Below are 18,678 nucleotides of genomic sequence, written 5' to 3' on the forward strand. Positions count from 1 at the left end.
ATCCAATTGATTTTTTTTTTTTTTTGGCTTTAAACACCGAGTATCCCGACCTTCAGTTAGATTAATCCGAATTCAATCTGAAGAGCGCCTACAAAGTTCGACTCCTGCTCAGGAGTGAAGGTCTGACCCAGAGATTTTCAAAACGTTACAAACAAGAGTCGAACTGTGACGTTTCATTGGTATTAGTAACTCACTTATCAATTGCCCCGAACTCATGTGTTAATCCAATCGAATTTTACCATACAAAAGGAACAGTAAACAGTAATTGACAATAATGAGACAGCAATGACGAGGTTCCAAACCGCTTGGTTGTAAGTCAAAAAAGATGCCTAGAACACAAACAGAAATAACCGCTTGCACCCAGTTTTGAGTCCCCGCCGTACACAGTGTGAAGACTGAGGATTTTGGTCCTATTCAGCCAAGAAAAAGAAGGTAAACAAAAGCAAAAAGCTGAAAAAAGATAGACTATGATGTTAGCCATGCAATGCCCTGCCCCTGTTGCCCCCCTCTCCCCTCCAATGGTCTATATATATCCATTTCTCCCCAGCTCAATTTTCCTCACACACTCTTTCACTCTCCTCTCTTCTTTCAGAAAAAAGATAAGCAACTTAGCAAGCATCAAGGTTAATATTCTCTAATGAAAAAAAAGAAAAAAAAAACGTTTTTCTCTTTCTTGATTTTTATGTTGAGGGATCATAAATGCTCCTAACAACTCTCATTTGAATTGTTTTTTTTCTCTACAGAAAATGGAACTTCTTGGTTTTCTCATCATTGGCTATCTTTCCATTTCCTCGTTTGTTCATGGATATGACGAGGGGTGGACTGATGCTCATGCTACTTTCTATGGAGGTGGTGATGCTTCCGGCACAATGGGTAAGAATTCATCACATATTCCTCTTCAATCCTTCTCATAGTCCAATTATTAATAAACTTGTGGAGAATAATTAAATTCTTTCTTTATCTGCAGGAGGGGCTTGTGGCTATGGAAATCTATATAGCCAAGGTTATGGGACAAACACAGCTGCTCTGAGCACCGCATTGTTCAACAATGGACTGAGCTGTGGAGCTTGCTTTGAAATCAAATGTATGAATGACCCAAAAGCTTGCCTTCCTGGTTCCATTATTGTCACAGCTACCAACTTTTGCCCTCCTAACAATGCACTCCCAAACAATGATGGAGGCTGGTGCAATCCACCTCTGCAACATTTTGACCTCTCTCAGCCTGTTTTCCAGCGTATTGGTCAATACAGAGCTGGAATTGTCCCAGTCTCTTATAGAAGGTAGATTCTTGCACCTTTTCATTCCCTTTTTCTTCAGTTTCATGTAGGTAAATAAAGTTCTATCACCAGCACAACACTCAAGACTAATTTTCCTGTCAAAGATTGGATTCTGACAACATAAATATGAACATGTAACAACAGGGTGCCATGTCAAAGGAAGGGCGGCATCAGATTTACCATCAATGGCCATTCTTACTTCAACCTGGTCCTAATCACAAATGTTGGAGGTGCTGGTGATGTCCATGCCGTTTCAGTCAAAGGGTCAAGCAGTAATTGGCAACCAATGTCAAGAAATTGGGGACAGAACTGGCAAAGCAACTCTTTTCTTGATGGACAAAGCATCTCATTCAAGGTCACCACTAGTGATGGTCGAACCGTGGTCTGCAACAATGCTATGCCTGCTGGCTGGTCCTATGGCCAAACCTTCACTGGTGGACAATTCACTTAATTGAATCACTAGCGTTATGTATTAGTTTGGTAAATGAATTTTATAGGTGATGGATGAGTCACTAGAGATTGCAATTTTCGTGTCAAAAAAGAAAAAAAAAAAGAGAAAAATTGGGGTAGGGCTTGTTTTAAAGGGCCCCTAACCATTTTTCCTTAGTTGTGTCACATGAAGTTTGTTTCTGTCTAGGTCTTTTTAGGAAGGCAGAAATAGGGCAGTGGTAGGTTACGGTTCTAACCACCCGCCAATTAATACTTCATGGTACTATCTTTGGTTTGATTGGTTTAATGTCTTTAAGTTGATTAAGGCAAGAGTATTATTAAGGGTGAAGTTAATGTTATTGTACTCAGCTAAAGCTGATTTTTTTTTTTTTTTTTTTGTGGTGGTGTTGCCTTCTGGTAAAGGCGTGGTTATTGATAGTATCTGATTCTATCAGACTGCAAACCGTTAATGTTGTCTGCTTCCTTTTCTGACAATCGCCATCAATAAAAGGACTTGACACCTTGGGTGCTGAACCTTAAATTGAACTTGTGTCCCTATCTATCTCAATGTCTACATGTGAAATTTGTTTGGTTGTATTTGCTATTTAATTTTAATTTCAGCATTTTTTTTAAAATTTCTAAAACTCATGTAGTATAGTATTTCTTTTAATACTATTTGTTTTTTCACCTGAGCTTTTATGTCACAATAAGAAGAAGACCTATCCACAAGCATTAGTTCATATCCTTTTGGATAAGTATTCCCAGCCCAGACCTCTCATTGCATTTTTTGATACTGGTGCTGCTTATGACAATTTTAGTCTTGGCAGTAAAAGCTCCATCACACATATACAAAATTATATTCTGTTTTGGCAGAACAGAAATTAGTTTCTAGTAGAGTTATCTTTTGGACATTTTGAAAAGTGCTTCGACCCCAAAAAAAAAAATAATTAATTGGAAAATGTTTTAAAGCTTTTCTCACTAGAAAATCTAATAAAATTCCAATCTAAACGAGTTTGCACCACCAAAACCTGCTTGAAATTCTTTCCCCAAGAAGAAAAAATATAAACTAATAAAGTCCCATTGTGATACCGGTCTACAACGGAGTTGGAGGTCCTTGGCGAGCAGTAATTTGTGTGCCCCATTTGACTGGGAATTTGGGGTATGACACTTCAGGATTAATATACTAGGGAAAAAAAATATTAAAGGCTGATCTCCCAAAATCAAAGAGTGATAAATTAGGAGAAACCAAACACGAAGGAATTCTCTTTGTTTCTTCTCCAACAGCACGTCTACACAAAGATTGAGAGAACAGATGCTCACGCAACACAATGGGGCTATTCACTTTGAATCTTTAATACACTCACCAAACAAACCTTTTAAAACTAATGTGCTAATTAGTAGCGGTCAAACCATGGTCTCCGCTCGGTGGGATTAAGATTGTACACTTAAAATGAAATAAAAAATTTTGGGGGGTTTTTGTTCTACTTCCTACAAATTTTCTCATTCTAGTAATTAAATGTATCTTAATTAATAGCTTTCAATCAAGTGGATCATAGAAAAGATACTTAAAAGAAAGAAATTAGTCGTTTAGAGATGACTAGTTTTCAAATTACGGGGGGCAATGTCAAGATATAATAATTTGTTTAAAATTGAGAGCGGAACAATAGCGAGAAAAACTTAAAATTTTACAAAATTTTCAAATCGTAATTTTTGCAAAGTTTACGAAGGGGGTGGGGGCGCAATTGCCCACCTTCACATCAAGGTGGCTCCGCCCCTCGTTAGTAGTATAGTTTAAAAGCATTTGTTTCACGGAAAGGGCGCAGTTGTTGAATGACGACAATGCCAGAGGTTGGCGCCTTGGCGGCCGTGATCACAAGAACTCAAAACTTACATTTGCCAGAACAGTACTACCAATTTGGACACAATTAATATAATATATATAGATAATTTAATTCTGACACAATTAGTATAAAATATATAAATAATTTTGAATAGTAGTTTAAATTATATTTATATGATAATTCTGACACAATTAATATAATATATATAGATAATTTTGAATAGTATTTTAAATTATATTTATATGACAAAGCTGTACAAGTTATCTACATTGAGTCACAAGTTGCTCAAAACGTTTCAAAATGTTGTAAATCTTGTCCAGAACTAACCATTCGTGCTTCTTTCCCTTGTTGCACACCTCAAATAGCAACCGTGCCACTATTAGAAATAACACGAATGAATTTTTTTTTTTGAGGGAAATATGAAACAGCTAGACACTTGTAATGTCACCATTCAGGTCCAAGGGCTAGCCTAAATAACTTTTGGATCGAAATTCACTCGACCAAAATGGTTAATCGAAGTTACTATGTAGCCATTGGACCTAAACTTTTAAACCCATTCCATTCCCTTCCAACTTTTGATGTGGGATGTCTCATTTCTTGCAAAAGCCTGTTAGAATCCAGACTGTCTATTTGGTCGTATTCGGACTCTAGAGGTGATTCGTACAAACTCTAGAGGTGGCTCCAACCCGGCATGACACTTAGCTCCTTACACTTTCTTGCATAGTTGAAAGTAGAACCCACTGGCCTAGCCTTACTCCGCATAGATACCACGCGAGATTTAGACTGCCCACTTGGTCATGTTTGAACTCTAGAGGTAGCCCCCACCCTACATGACACTTAATTCCTAGAGGTGGCTCCCGCCCGATGTAGCACTTAACTTCTTACACTTTCTTGCATATCTGAAACATAGTTGAAACTATAACCTGCTAGCCTAGCTTTATCCAGCGTAGAGACCACGCAAGATTCAAACTATCCACTTGGTCATATTCGAACTCTAGATGTGGCCCCCACCCTACGTGGGACTTAATTCCTAGAGGGGCATCCGCCTAACATGGCACTTAATTCCTTATACTTTCTTGCATAGTTGAAACTATAACCCGCTGTCCTAGCCTTATCCAACATAGAGACCACGCGAGGTTCAAACTATCCACATGGTCATGTTCGAACTCTAGATGTGGCCCCACCTTACATGGTACTTAATTCTAGACTCTATGAACTCTAGAAATGACCCTCCACCCTACATGGCACTTAATTCCTCCTTGCACTTCCTTGTATAGTTGAAACTACAACATGCTGGCCCAACTGACATGGCACTTAAGTCCTCCTTGCACTTCCTTGTATAGTTGAAACTATAACTCTAATACCAACTATCACGACTCTTAATTCCTCCTTGCACTTCCTTGTATAGTTGAAACTATAACTCTGATATCAACTATCACGACTCAAGTCTAAGAGTTGGCCTAAGTAACTTTTGGGCCGAAATCCATTGGATCAAAATGGTTAAACCCATTCCATTGGACCCAAGTTTTTAAACCCATTCCATTCCCTTTCAACTTAGGAATGACCCAAGTTATGTATCCTTCAAATGGTATACATAACTATAAGCAACTTATATAGGAATGGGCTTAATGAACAGTAAATTGATGCAACTTCGCATGGTTTCTCCCACGTGTGTATATTCGTCTCTGTGCTTATAGAAAACATCAATCACACAAGCAAAGTGTAGAACTCGAAGGAGACAGCTTTGCAAGGTGCAAATTCAATTGCAGCAGAACTACTAGGTTTAAGCAGTTCTTGATTCAAGACCTTCCATGCAGATTCAATTTGTTGGTAAAGTTTATCGCGTGCTTGCTCCTCCATTATGCCATATTGCTTCAAGTAGCATTCCACTGCTGAAGGAATATGTTCCCCTTCCGTTCAAACTGCAAATATCACAAATTTCATTTTCACATTTGACATGGTAGAATGAAAAGATTCAGTTGTTTTCTTGCAATTGAATATTGCCTCAACACCTAGTAACAAATAATTTTTGGGTAAGTTACTATTTTTTCCCTTATGATTTTACACATCACCAGATCACTCATTTAACGTTCAAAAATATTCACATAACTCATTTATTATAACATAAAGTAAAAAATTGATGGAAGCAACTTTGATCATGACGATTGTAAAGTGGTTAGCTTATCTTATATTAAGTACTTAAATATGGACAATATTAATATTTCAACAACGCTATCGCAGCTATGCTTCTTAAGAGCGCAATGTGATTGCCTGTCAAACGTGGGTTTGGCATGAGTCTCGTTTTGGTAGAAATATGGGGCAAATTGGCCCAAAATTTGAATGGGGTCAAGATGCTATCAATGGAAGACGTTAGTGGCTTCCTTCAGATTACCCTTGGGCTGTCTCTCCATTCCCTGTCATATTTGTTATAAGTTCTTCCTTACGAATAGAAGCCAATGGACTCTGTCTTAGCCCAATGGAAAAGACAGACGGAGTCCATCTTTGCCCTTTTATTTATATGTTGGCCCATGTATTTGTAGCTGCTTCAAAATTGTGTTTGGTTTCAATTCAAACTTTGCAAAATACAAATGGTACCATTTTTATATGGGTTAATTGTAAATGACTCTCTTAAAGTATATCCTGATTCTCATTTTACTCTCTAATAATTGTTCCGTATCACTTAACCCCTTGAGAGTATCTCTACTGTGTAATTTTTTTCCCTTTTCTTCTCTCTTCTCTTCTTTATTCCAAATTAGTTTTCTTTATTCAAAATTTTATTTCTTAGAAAAATAATAAATTTCTCTAACAAAAAAAATTTAGGATGTCCACTCTCTGATTTACAAAAGTAAAAAAAAAAAATTACTCTCTCCGCCCGTAAAGATAGGTCTATTTCTTTTTTCACACTGATTAAGAAATTTAGTTAATGTAGTTACAACAATTATTTTTTGTTCATAGTTTCCTCAAATACCCCTTAATAATATTAGATCATTCATTCAAAGTAAGAGGCACATATTACTATAATATTTTTGGAACTTAGAGAGTACTTTAGTTTTTCAATGCAAGAGTCAGTCTAATTAATGTTACATGTTTGACTAAAATGGACAACAAAATAAAATTGTCAAACAATCAAACTTTTCAATTTGGAGTCATTAGAAGGCAACTAATGTATATTCACAAACTTCTAATAACTATGTACATTAAATATAGTGTTAGCCCCGATGCAACCAAATACAACCAAAATACTCAACCAGACAAGTAGTCAAGTAAATACAATGACAAAGAATATAAGCAATTTTAAAGCACAAAAATAGAGTAACAATAAAGTAAAAGAAATTCAAACCAATCAAACTCTCAAACTTCTTCCAAACTTGGAGTTGAATCCACCAAATAGCTTCTTCAATTGATGGTAGTGCTAACCAACTTGTATAAGTGAAGGCTCACTCCTTCCTCACCCCAAACATACTTTGGTTGAGCAAAGAAATTTTACTACTCTCCAAGTAAACCCTCAACTAGCTACAATTGAAAGCTTACCCACTCAATTAAGAACTACTTTATACAAGTGAGGCAACCTTTATCAAGGTTTTACCACTCCAAGTGATAGGTTCACCTTCACCAAGGTTTTACTCCTCCTAGAGAGTAACCTTCACTTGAGCAACCTCACAACCCAACTTTCCCAACCCCTTATACAACCAACAAAGAATATTTCTACTCAAAGATCTTACTTGTAAGTTTGTATTTAGTGTTGGCAAAAGTCTGTGTCTTCTTGTGTTTTGGGGTATTTATAGAAGGTGAGAAATGGCTCCAAAAGGCTCTCCAACGGTCAAATATTAAATGCTGTCGAAACTAGCCGTTGGCCTGTCGGACGTCCGAACCATTTGCTTTGCGTCCGAACCATGCGTCCGAACCACCTATCGGACGTCCGAACCATTTGTTCTGCGTCCGAACCCTGCATCCGATAGAAGTCAGAATGTTCAACTTTCATTCTTTTTGTGTCGGACGGCCGAAACAATGAATGAGCGTCCGATCCAAGCGTCCGAAGAGTATCGTCGTCTGTCGGACGTCCGATCCTCTATCGAGCGTCCGATCCTCTACGTCCGAACCTTCATATTTCTTAACTTCTCTTTGATTCAAATCTTTTCGATTCTCTTTTGGATCAATGACCTGTTCTAACAAATTTCTCACATAAAAACATTAGTCCAAATCTACATTTTGGTTTGTTAATCATCAAAACCAAGGACTGATCAACCAAGGTCAACATATAGATATGTTAGTAAACTAACAAACTAACTACTCTTTAAAAAAAGAAATAGGCCTATAATTTGGGACAGATACAAAAGAAAAGTGAGTCTATTTTTATAGGATGAAGGGAGTATATATATATTTTTACAAATCAATTTAATCTATTTTCCAATTTAAGAAATTAAGAAAAAATTTTTATTCCACTTCCTTTTAATTACACTATTTAAAGTCAATTACCCATTTTTACAATCACTTATTCATATGTCAATACTGTACCTTTTTTTTGTTGTTTTCCTATAATGAGATTATTATGATATTTTTTTTGCCAATTTTTAAAAATAATCAATTGTTAGTATACTCATGTTTTTATATTGATATTGATATTTATCTCATGTGAACTTTACCACCATTAATTAGAGTGGTCAAAGTCAAATGTAGGTTAAAGTTCAGTGATTAAAGGAAGTAGAGAGTTTGAAAATAAAAACTTAGCATAATAGAGGGGTATTCCTGTCTCTTAGGGGGTTAAATGACAAAAAAAAAAGTTTAGGGGATCAACTCCTCCCAGCTCTAATGTTTCTCCTCTTGAAAGTGATATTCTATACCTAGTCGTTGAATCGCATGGATCAATTGCAGCTGTTGTGAAGGATTATTAGCAGTTGCATGAAGCTCCGTCTTGATTTCTTCCTTTAGCTGTTCAAGCAACTACGTCTTCAATGTCCAGATTGCCTGCAAATCAAAGGACAAGTTAATGTATATCCCTGATGAAGTTAAGGTTTCTTTAAATCATTTATAAAGCTTCTTGTCTTAACAGTAATCATAAATGGTCGTGATAATGATGATGATGATAATGACTAAAAAAGCCTGATGGAAGTTAAGGTTTCTTTAAAACATGCAAGAAAGTTTCTTAAAAACCTGAGTACGTTTGATATATAATAGGGTTATCGGTAAGTTTGTTATCTTTTGAATAGGTTTTGTGTACCCTAGTTCTGGAAAAATTATCTTAGCACCTTGCCGGAATCAGGGGAGTAGATGAGGAATTGGGTTCTCCAAATATTGGGATGAAAATTTGTCAAAGGACGATGAACATCAGGAGGGCAATCATTTTGGATTGAAATGAAAACATCGAATCCATGACCTTCAACTTCCACTTTTTTATTTTTGGAGAACAAAGACTATAGTATCTAGCTTAGACTAGAGAATTGGAAAATGTTTGATATAATACTGTTAAAGAATGGATTTTTATAATCGCAACCGATTCTCAAATAAAAAATTACTGTTGTCACATTTTTCTTAGCTTGGGTATTGTGATGGACGCATGGTTTTTTTTTTAAACCTATTTTCTATTTTGGCATTTGAGAGGGTTGCTTGAGGAATGCTCTTGCGGCTCTATCCTAAAGAGGGCAGCCACTTATAAAGCCACATAAATTCAAGTAGAAATATTGCACTTGGAGAGTTCCACACCATTGATTATTGATAAGTGAATATTTAATGTACATTTTGTACAAATTTGGCATGAATTTTTGGTATGTTTTGAGAAGATTAAAGCCATATTTGAACTCTTTTGGTGATAATTGCTTAAATATTGTTTAAAGGTTAAAAAATTGATAAATTAGTGGATTAATGCGTTAATTTTGTGAAATTGTGAAGGTAATTGATGTATGAAATTCATGCACAAGCTGAAAGAAATGTAAGGGTCATCCAGAGGACAAAGTACACAAGAAATTGGGAGCAAAAATGTAGGAAAAGGGAAGAAGTGAAAAACTGGAAAATTGCTCAAAGTGGATCCGAGCTCGGATCCGTGTGTACAAGATAGATCCAATCCGTCGTCTATATTTCTGGCGGAGTGTATCCGAGGTCAGGAAGATCCGACCTCGGATCCATCATGGAAAGTCCTCGGATCCACAGATCCGAGCTCAGATCCATTTTCACTCCTCGGATCTGTGGCTCGGATCTGCCTCTCTCCTCAGCAAGTGGCACAGCCGTTTTTCTTTACCTTTCTCACAACTTTTCTAGCTATTTTGAGGGACAGAAATTGGTGGCACATGCTTCTGCAACAAAAGAGAAGACCAAATGAGTGTAGACAAAAAGAAATATCATATATTTGACTTCTTTTTACAAAATCTGAGTGGAGGAAATTATGAAGGGAAAAAAGTACGCTTTCTACCACCTTTTAAGCAGAAACACAAGGGAGAAGGAAGAGGGGGAATATACGTAGTTAGTTTTTCATCTTGTAACATTTTTTTTCTCTCTAGATAGGAGTTCTTGGAGAAGCATTGTTGGAGTTTTTCACTTGTAATCATATTGTGCAAGAGCATAGCAGGAATTGGAGCACTTCACCTTCAATTGGCTATGCTTTCTTTTATCTTTCTTATACTTGTACTCTATGATGTTTTGCATTAATAAACTTGTGAGTTTGATTGTTAAATCATTCATGAGTAGCTAATTTTCTTTGTCTAGGGAGTAGATGAAACTTATGGCTAAATAATATGAATTGAATGTGATTTACACTTGTTATATCTTGTATTAACTTGTCTACTTGTGTAGCTGTGATTACTTGTTGTTGATTGATCACCAATAGCTTGTTTATAGTTATTATTGTTCAATGAGAATTGGTAATAACAATGGAAACACATGAGTAGAGCTTGAGTTGTATGTTCATGAAAATAGAGATACACTTAGGTGGATTATTTAGCATTTCATGAAATAAAACGGAGTAGTAGTAGTATTTCACCATGAAAATTGGGAAATCTATATTGCTCTAGGCCATTTCATCATGAAAATGAGACTTGGTAATTTTGGAAATGAATCTCTAGTTAAACAAGAATAATAGCAAGAAGTAAATCCATTCATTTGTGTTGTTTATGCTATAAGTGGAATCTATATCCCTAGAATCTTCCTTAAGTGAAATTTCTCTATTTGCATTCAGGATTTGTTGAACTAGATTTGTATATCAGATTTGTAGACTACAGCATTATACTTTCTCTGCTCAAATTAATTGTAAGTCTAAATAATAGAGAAAACAAAGGCTTAGTAATTGTTTAAATTGCTCCTCGTGGGATCGACCCGATACACATCTTGTACTATAATTGCGACCTGTATACTTGCAGTCCAACGGGTGTAAAATCGGAATTAAACTTGCGTTGATATAAAAATCCCGTCAAGTTTTTGGCGCCGTTGCCGGGGAGCGGCAATATTAGGGCCTAATCATCTCTATTAATTTAGATATTTTCATTGTTTTTATTCAAGTTGTTGAATTAAAACTGCATAATTTCTCGTGTTTTTTTTGTTTGTAGTGTATGCACCGATCAAATCGAGAAGTTGCACATTTCGATCCTGAAATTGAAAGAACATTACACAGAAAAAGGAGGAGTACATCACATCAAGAGAAACAAGAGATTTGGCAGCCAATAGAAGATATCTTGATAGAATTACAATTTAAAGAAGAAATGGCAGAAAATGAATCAAATAGGAGAATTCTGCGAGATTTTGCTTTACCGGGAGCACAAGGTTCTCAGACTAGCATTGTAAGGCCAACGGTAAACGCTAATAACTTTGAGATAAAACCATCATTGATTCAAATGGTACAACAATCTCAATATGGAGGTAATGTTACCGAAGATCCAAATTTCCACTTGTCAACATTTCTTGAAATTTGTGATACAATTAAGTTTAATGGTGTTAGTGAAGATGCAATTAAACTTCGATTGTTTCCATTTTCACTAAGGGACAAGGCTAAAGTTTGGTTACAATCTCATCCTCCAAACACTTTTACCACTTGGGATGAATTAGCTAAGACTTTTCTTAATAAATTCTTTCCACCTGGAAAAACTGCTAAATTGAGAATGGATATAACTAGTTTCTCTCAACAGGAATGAGAGACATTGTATGAAACTTGAGAGTGTTATCGGGAATTGCAACGAAGATGCCCTCATCATGGTCTACCCGATTGGCTAGTAGTCCAAACATTTTATAATAGTCTCACCTATCCAACAAAGACGCATGTAGATGCTGTAGCGGGAGGAGCTTTGATGGGAAAGACAGCTGAGGAAGCTCAGCAATTGATTGAAGAAATGGCTGCTAACAACTACCAATGGGCAAACGAACGAGGTAATACAAGGAGAATCGCAGGTATGCTCGAAGTAGATACCTTGAATATGTTAAGTGCAAAAATGGATAATGTGGTCAAGATGCTTAATAGGCAAGTTGGTTCTAGTTCTAATCAAGGAGTAGTTGTTGCATCTTGTACCACTTGCAGCGGAGATCATGATGATTTTATGTGTTCTAGCAGTGAACAGGTTCAATATCTCAACAATTACAACCGTCCACCCCAAAACAATCCATATTCCAATACTTATAATTCAGGATGGCGTAATCACCCGAATTTTGGATGAAAAGATCAAGGGAGCCAACAAAAACCAGTTAATCCACCGGGTTTTCAACAAAAGCAACTACTGCATGAGTCCAAACCAGCTTGGGAATTGGCGATTGAAAAGCTAGCCAATGTATCAAATGATAAAATTGAAAAGTTAGCTAGTGCCACTACTCAACGGTTTGAAAGAATTGAGGGAAGAATGGACCAACTCACCAATATGTACAGGAATGTTGAGATCCAATTAGGCCAAATTGCTAATGCGGTTAATAATCGCAACCAAGGGGATTTATCTAGCAAGACTGAGGTGAACCCAAGGGAGCATGTGAAGGTTATAACCCTCCGTAGTGGTAAAGAATTAGTTGAGCCACCGATAGTTGGAAGTGGAAGAGAGTTTAAAAAAAGAGAAAATAAGAAATTGAGTGAGTTAGGAGAGGAAAGTAAGAAAGAAAAAGGGAAAGAAATGATGGAGGAAAATGAACCACAAATGGGAGATACAACACCAATTCCTCCACCGGTGCCATTCCCTCAAAGATTGAATCCTTCAAGAAATGACAAAGAATTTGAGAAATTTGTCAACATTTTTAAACAATTACATATTAACATTCCTTTTGTGGATGCTATTTTGCAGATTCCTTCATATGCAAAGTTTCTCAAGGAGTTAATGACCAAGAAAAGGAAGTTGGTAGATAGTGAAACAATTGCATTAACGGAAAAATGTAGTGCAATCATACAAAACAAATTGCCACCCAAGTTGAAAGATCCAGGAAGTTTCACAGTTCCTTGCACTATCGGTAATGTAGAATTTTCTAAAGCACTTTGTGACCTTGGTGCAAGTGTGTCATTGATCCCTTTAACTGTGGCTAGGCAATTGGGGTTGAAAAAGTTGAAGCGTACTAACATTTCCTTGCAATTGGCTGACAGGTCTATTAGACATCCAATGGGCATATTGGAGAATGTGCTCATTAAAGTGCAAAAATTCATTATTCCTGTCGATTTTGTTGTTTTAGATATGGAGGAAGATGTAAATGTACCTATTATACTTGGTAGACCATTTCTGGCCACTGCAGGTACAATAATAGATGTCAAACGAGATAAGTTTAAGTTTCAAATCGGTGAAAAGGAAGTGGAATTTGATTTGAGTAAAGTGGAGAAATATCCCTCTTTTACCGACCATGTTTATTCGGTTGATATATGTGATGAATTGGCATTAGAAATGAGTCAAGTTAATCTTGATAATGATTCTCTTGAACTTTGTCTTAATGGTATAGGTATACAAGAGGAACAAATTAAAAAAATGACTGACTTTTTGCAGGCACAGGTTTCTTATAAAAGGAGGAATGCATATGAGGAGTTAGGACTGAGCAAAGGGCTACCTCCACCATCATGTGAGCAAGCACCGCAGCTTGAGCTTAAGCCGCTGCCTAAGCACCTCAAATATGCGTTTCTTGGAAAAAAAGAGACACTGCCGGTGATTGTAAATTCAACATTAGATGAGGAACAATTAGACAAGATTTTACGTGTTTTAAGGAAGCATTTAAAGGCTATAGGATGGACAATTTCTGATATCAAAGGAATTAGTCCAACTATTTGTATGCACAGGATTTTATTGGAAGAGAATTCTAAACCAGTAGTTGAGACTCAAAGAAGGTTAAATCCAAATATAAAGGAAGTGGTAAGAGTAGAAATCCTTAAATGGTTGGATGCAGGTATAATTTTTCCAATTTCTGATAGTGTTTGGATTTCTCCTATTCATGTAGTGCCAAAGAATGGGAGGATAACCATAGTACATGGTAAAAATGATGAAATGATTCCCTCTAGAGTTGTGGTTGGTTGGCGAGTCTGTATTGGTTACAGAAAACTGAATGCAACTACTTGAAAGATCATTTTCCTCTTCCTTTTCTTGATCAAATGGTAGAAAGATTGACCGGATATGAATTTTATTGTTTCTTGGATGGTTTTTCAGGATACAATCAAATAGTCATTGCATCGAAAGATCAAGAGAAAACTACATTCACTTGTCCTTACGGTACTTTTGCATTTCGAAGGATACCTTTCGGACTGTGCAATGCACCGGCCACCTTCCAACAATGCATGATGGCAATTTTCTCTGATTTTAATGAGAAAATTATGGAAATCTTCATGGATGATTTTTCTGTATTTGGATCTATTTATGATGATTGTCTTAACAATTTAGATCTAATTTTGCAGAGATGTGAAGAAACAAACTTTGTACTCAATTGGGAAAAATGTCACTTCATGGTTTGTGAAGGTATTGTGTTAGGCCACAAAATTTCCTCAGAAGGTATTGAGGTTGATCAAGCCAAAATAGAGGTTATTGAGAGAATGCCTCCACCGATCAATATGAAAGGCATTCGCAGCTTTCTTGGACATGTTGGATTTTATCGACGATTTATTAAGGATTTCTCAAAGATTGTTAAGCCTTTATGTGAATTACTTGTAAAAGATGTTCCTTTTCACTTTAATAATGAGTGTTTACTTGCATTTAATAGGTTGAAAAAGGAACTTGTCTCCGCACCTATAATAGCATCACCGGATTGGAGCGTGCCATTCGAATTGATGTGTGATGCAAGTGATTTTGCAGTTGGGGCTGTTCTTGGACAAAAACATGATAAACGATTTCGTGTCATTTATTATGCAAGTAGAATCTTAAATGAAACCCAAATCAACTATGCAACAACAGAGAAGGAGTTGCTAGTAGTGATTTTTGCATTGGATAAATTTAGATCGTACTTAGTAGGATCTAAAGTTATAATTTATACTGACCATGCAGCACTCAAGTATTTGTTAAATAAGAAAGATGCAAAACCGCGACTAATTCGATGGATTTTATTGTTGCAGGAATTTGACTTGGAAATCAAAGATAAAAAAGGATCCGAGAATTTAGTTGCTGATCATCTTTCTAGACTGGAGAACATGCCGCAAGAAAACCATTCGTCCATTAAAGAAGAATTTTCAGATGAGTTTTTAATGGCAATTTATAAGTCACCATGGTATGCTGATCTAGTTAACTTTATAGCTAGTGGAATGATACCAAATGACTTGAATTCTCATCAAAGAAAAAAATTCTTAAATGATGCTAAACATTACTTTTGGGAGGAACCATTCTTTTATAAACATTGTGCAGATGGAATAATTAGAAGATGTGTTCCGGAGGAGGAGGTACATAGCATTTTAATGCAATCTGGATTTTATTGACCGTAGCAAAGATATGGCAATCTGGATTTTATTGGCCTACTATGTACCGAGACACTAAAAATTGGGTTAAAAGTTGTGATCAATGCCAAAGGACCGGTAATATCTCAAAAAAGAATGAAATGCCTTTGACTACATATTTGGAAGTTGAGTTATTTGATGTTTGGGGCATTGATTTTATGGGACCATTTCCTAATTCATATAATAATAAGTACATCCTTTTAGCAGTTGATTATGTTTCTAAATGGGTGGAGGCCATTCCTTCACAAACTAATGATGTTAAAGTTGTGCTTAAATTCCTTAAACGGAACATATTTTGCAGGTTTGGAGTCCCAAAGGCAATAATAAGCGACGAAGGTATGCATTTTTGTAATAAAATTATTGACACTTTGTTGCTTAAATATGGATGTAGGTATAAAAAGTCACTCCCCTATCATCCTCAAGCTAATGGACAAGCGGAGTTGGCCAACCGGGAAATTAAAATCATTTAGGAGAAAACGGTAAACCGATCAAGAAAGGATTGGTCGAACAAGCTTGAAGATGCTTTATGGGCGTATAGAACTGCATTTAAAATGCCGTTGGGAATATCTCCATATAAGCTTGTTTATGGGAAAGCGTATCATTTACCAGTGGAGATAGAACATAGAGCTTATTGGGCTGTTAAAGCAATTAATTTTGATTTTAAATCTGCAGGTGAAATGAGAATGCTTGAGTTAAGCGAATTGGAGGAATTGCGGTTGACTTCGTATGAGAATGTCAGGATTTACAAAGAAAAAGTGAAATTTTGGCATGATAAACACATTCTTCCTAAGCATTTTGAAGAAGGGCAAAAGGTTTTGTTGTTTAACTCAAGGCTCAAATTATTCCCTGGAAAACTTAAGTCTCGATGGTCCGGTCCATTTGCAGTGATTTGCATGTTTCCTTATGGAGCAGTGGAAATAAAAGGAGAAACTGGTGCTCCATTCAAAGTAAATGGCCAAAAATTGAAGCCCTATTTGGCCGGAGAAAAAGTTCCTAAAGGAGTAATTTACTCCTTAGGAAATGCAATGGAGAATTAAAGAAGTTATAGGAGAGTCGAGCCAACGACTATAAACAAAAGCGCTTGTTGGGAGGCAACCCAATAATAATAGTGTATTTATGTGTTTTTATGTGTTTCTTACATTTTGGTGTAATTTAATTGACTAATTAGATGTATTTCACTTGTTTGTAGGAGGTACGAGAGTTTTATCATCCATCTTGGAGGTGCACTTGAAGAACATGTGTAAAAAGGGAGTTTTTCTTACCAAATTGTGTTTTAAGTGCTTAAAATTCCCTTGCATATACATACATTGTGCATTTCAAGTATATTTAAGTGAGTTTTGGTGATATCACGGTTATAAAGGCTCATGGACTCATTTGATATGTATTTAATGTCCAAAAATGCCATTTGAGTGTAAAAGTGCAAAAATAATCAAAGAACCTCATCCCTCGATTTTCAATGCAAATGTGTTTGTTGTGTTTTGAAAGGTTGGATATTGTGTTTATGGTATATTACATGTGCGTGGGAGGTTAGAATTGATAAAAAGTTTGTCCAATGTGTGATTTGGAATTGGCCGGAAAAGGGAGAAAAAGTTTAAAAAATTGCAGTTTTTGCAATTAGTGCAGAGAAATAATGATCCGAGCTCGGATCCGAAAAAGCCCAGACAGATCCGACCGCAGATCCATTGATCCGCGCTCGGATCCATTCTAACCCAGATAGATCCGAGAGCTCGTCTGTGTTTCTGTTGGGACTGATCCGAGCCCTGTCGGATCTGAGGCCTTTCAGAAAAGATCCGACCTCGGATCGGTTCGCGGATATAATAGAAACGAGGCTTCGTTTCTGCACTTTTCAAAATTCTTCTTCCCTCTTCTCACCGAAACCCTACTCTCTTCCTCCAATCTTCCATTTCATCAAATAATCATTCAATTTTTTCACCATAAAAACACCTCCCAACCTTTGTTAATCATAAACCCTCAGTTTTCTCGAATCAAAAACATCAATTTGAGAGGTTTTGATCTTCAAAACTCAAAATAGGGCCGCACTGAATTTCATCAATTTGGGGCAGAATCTGGACTGTTGCTCTTTCATATTTGCATTACTATCATTCCCCATCATCAATCTACACATTTGAGGTAACAATTTGAAATTCTCTTTGAGATTTCATAACTTCTAATTTTGTATTTTTCTAGTTTTTGGGTATATTGTGATAAATAATTATTTGTTGGAATTCCTTGATACAATTATGCTACATTGTGCTTAAATAGATTATTACAACTATTTTCATGCTTATTTTTGAGAAAATTGTGGATTTGGTGATATTTTTGAGATTTCTTTCTCAATTTTTGGGTTTGAGCATTTTAGTGATTTAGACTTGTGAAGTTTGCTTTCATTGAATATATGAACTTGTTCCGAGAGGTAGAAATCACTGTCATATCAATTGAAAATGATATGCTATCATTAGAGCAATAACCCATTGGGTAAAAGAGTGTGTTCCCGATTAAGTTAAACACATTGAACCACTTTTACTTGAGATAATTAGTATTTTTTTGGATGAATTGGAACTCATGTGTATTTAAATTGAGTGTTATGAGTGTTATGAATTGGATTGGAGATATTCTCAAGTGTTTGAGTGTTCATTCTTGAACATTTCTATAATTCTCAAGTGTTTGGACTTACTGTGCATGATATGATTTTCTTATTGAGAATATAGTGTCTAAATGTTAAAGTTGAATTTAAGAATGTGTTAAGCAAAGTATGTTTGATTGTTGGCAGGGAGTTTAGCCCTTTTTCAAGGGAAAACTCTACCGAAATTTTCTTAAATTCTCATTTAACATGTTTGAGCAAGATTATATTGTTTATAATGCATATTCATCTTGTTTGTTTACAGGCATCATGGCTCGCACAAGAAGGGCTAGGACTCCCACTTCTTCGTCATCGTCAAGTGAGGAACACACATCCTCTTTGCATGAGGAGTCACCTGAGGAAGAATCTCCTTCGCCGGAGCCGCCACCTCGCTCTCGCCGGAAGACAGCGTCTACTAGCCGTGACGAGCCACCTCCAGACTACGATATCACACGATTCACATCGCTTGAAAACCAACAGTGGTATGACGCCGGACTGGACAAGGAGATCATAATTGAGAAACACTTGGCACCGGAGATGGATGCGCACTACCACATTTCGACGGTATTCAAGAGACTCGGATGGGAGAACATCCTTCAATTGCCCAAGCACTACTATCCCAACCTGGTCCGGGAGTTCTATGCCAATGTAGAAAACAAACAGAGC

At 36.4% G+C, this 18,678-nt stretch overlaps 1 protein-coding gene and 1 non-coding gene across 2 annotated transcripts; one reads left to right on the forward strand and one right to left on the reverse strand.

The window, feature by feature from the left end:
- The first annotated feature begins 452 nt into the window (after positions 1-452).
- LOC113741287 (expansin-A10-like) lies at positions 453-2,060 on the forward strand. The gene is made up of 4 exons (XM_027268782.2): positions 453-623; positions 744-873; positions 968-1,280; positions 1,422-2,060. The coding sequence occupies exons 1-4, from the start codon at positions 468-470 to the stop codon at positions 1,726-1,728; spliced, it is 906 nt and encodes a 301-aa protein (XP_027124583.2). The 5' UTR covers positions 453-467; the 3' UTR covers positions 1,729-2,060.
- A 9,559-nt stretch (positions 2,061-11,619) lies between these two features.
- LOC113743111 (small nucleolar RNA R71) lies at positions 11,620-11,726 on the reverse strand. Its single transcript, XR_003460997.1, has one exon. It is a non-coding gene; the product is annotated as a small nucleolar RNA R71 (small nucleolar RNA).
- Between the last annotated feature and the right edge of the window lie 6,952 nt (positions 11,727-18,678).

Source organism: Coffea arabica, chromosome 4e (assembly GCF_036785885.1).
Source record: "Coffea arabica cultivar ET-39 chromosome 4e, Coffea Arabica ET-39 HiFi, whole genome shotgun sequence".
Taxonomy (NCBI): domain Eukaryota; kingdom Viridiplantae; phylum Streptophyta; class Magnoliopsida; order Gentianales; family Rubiaceae; genus Coffea; species Coffea arabica.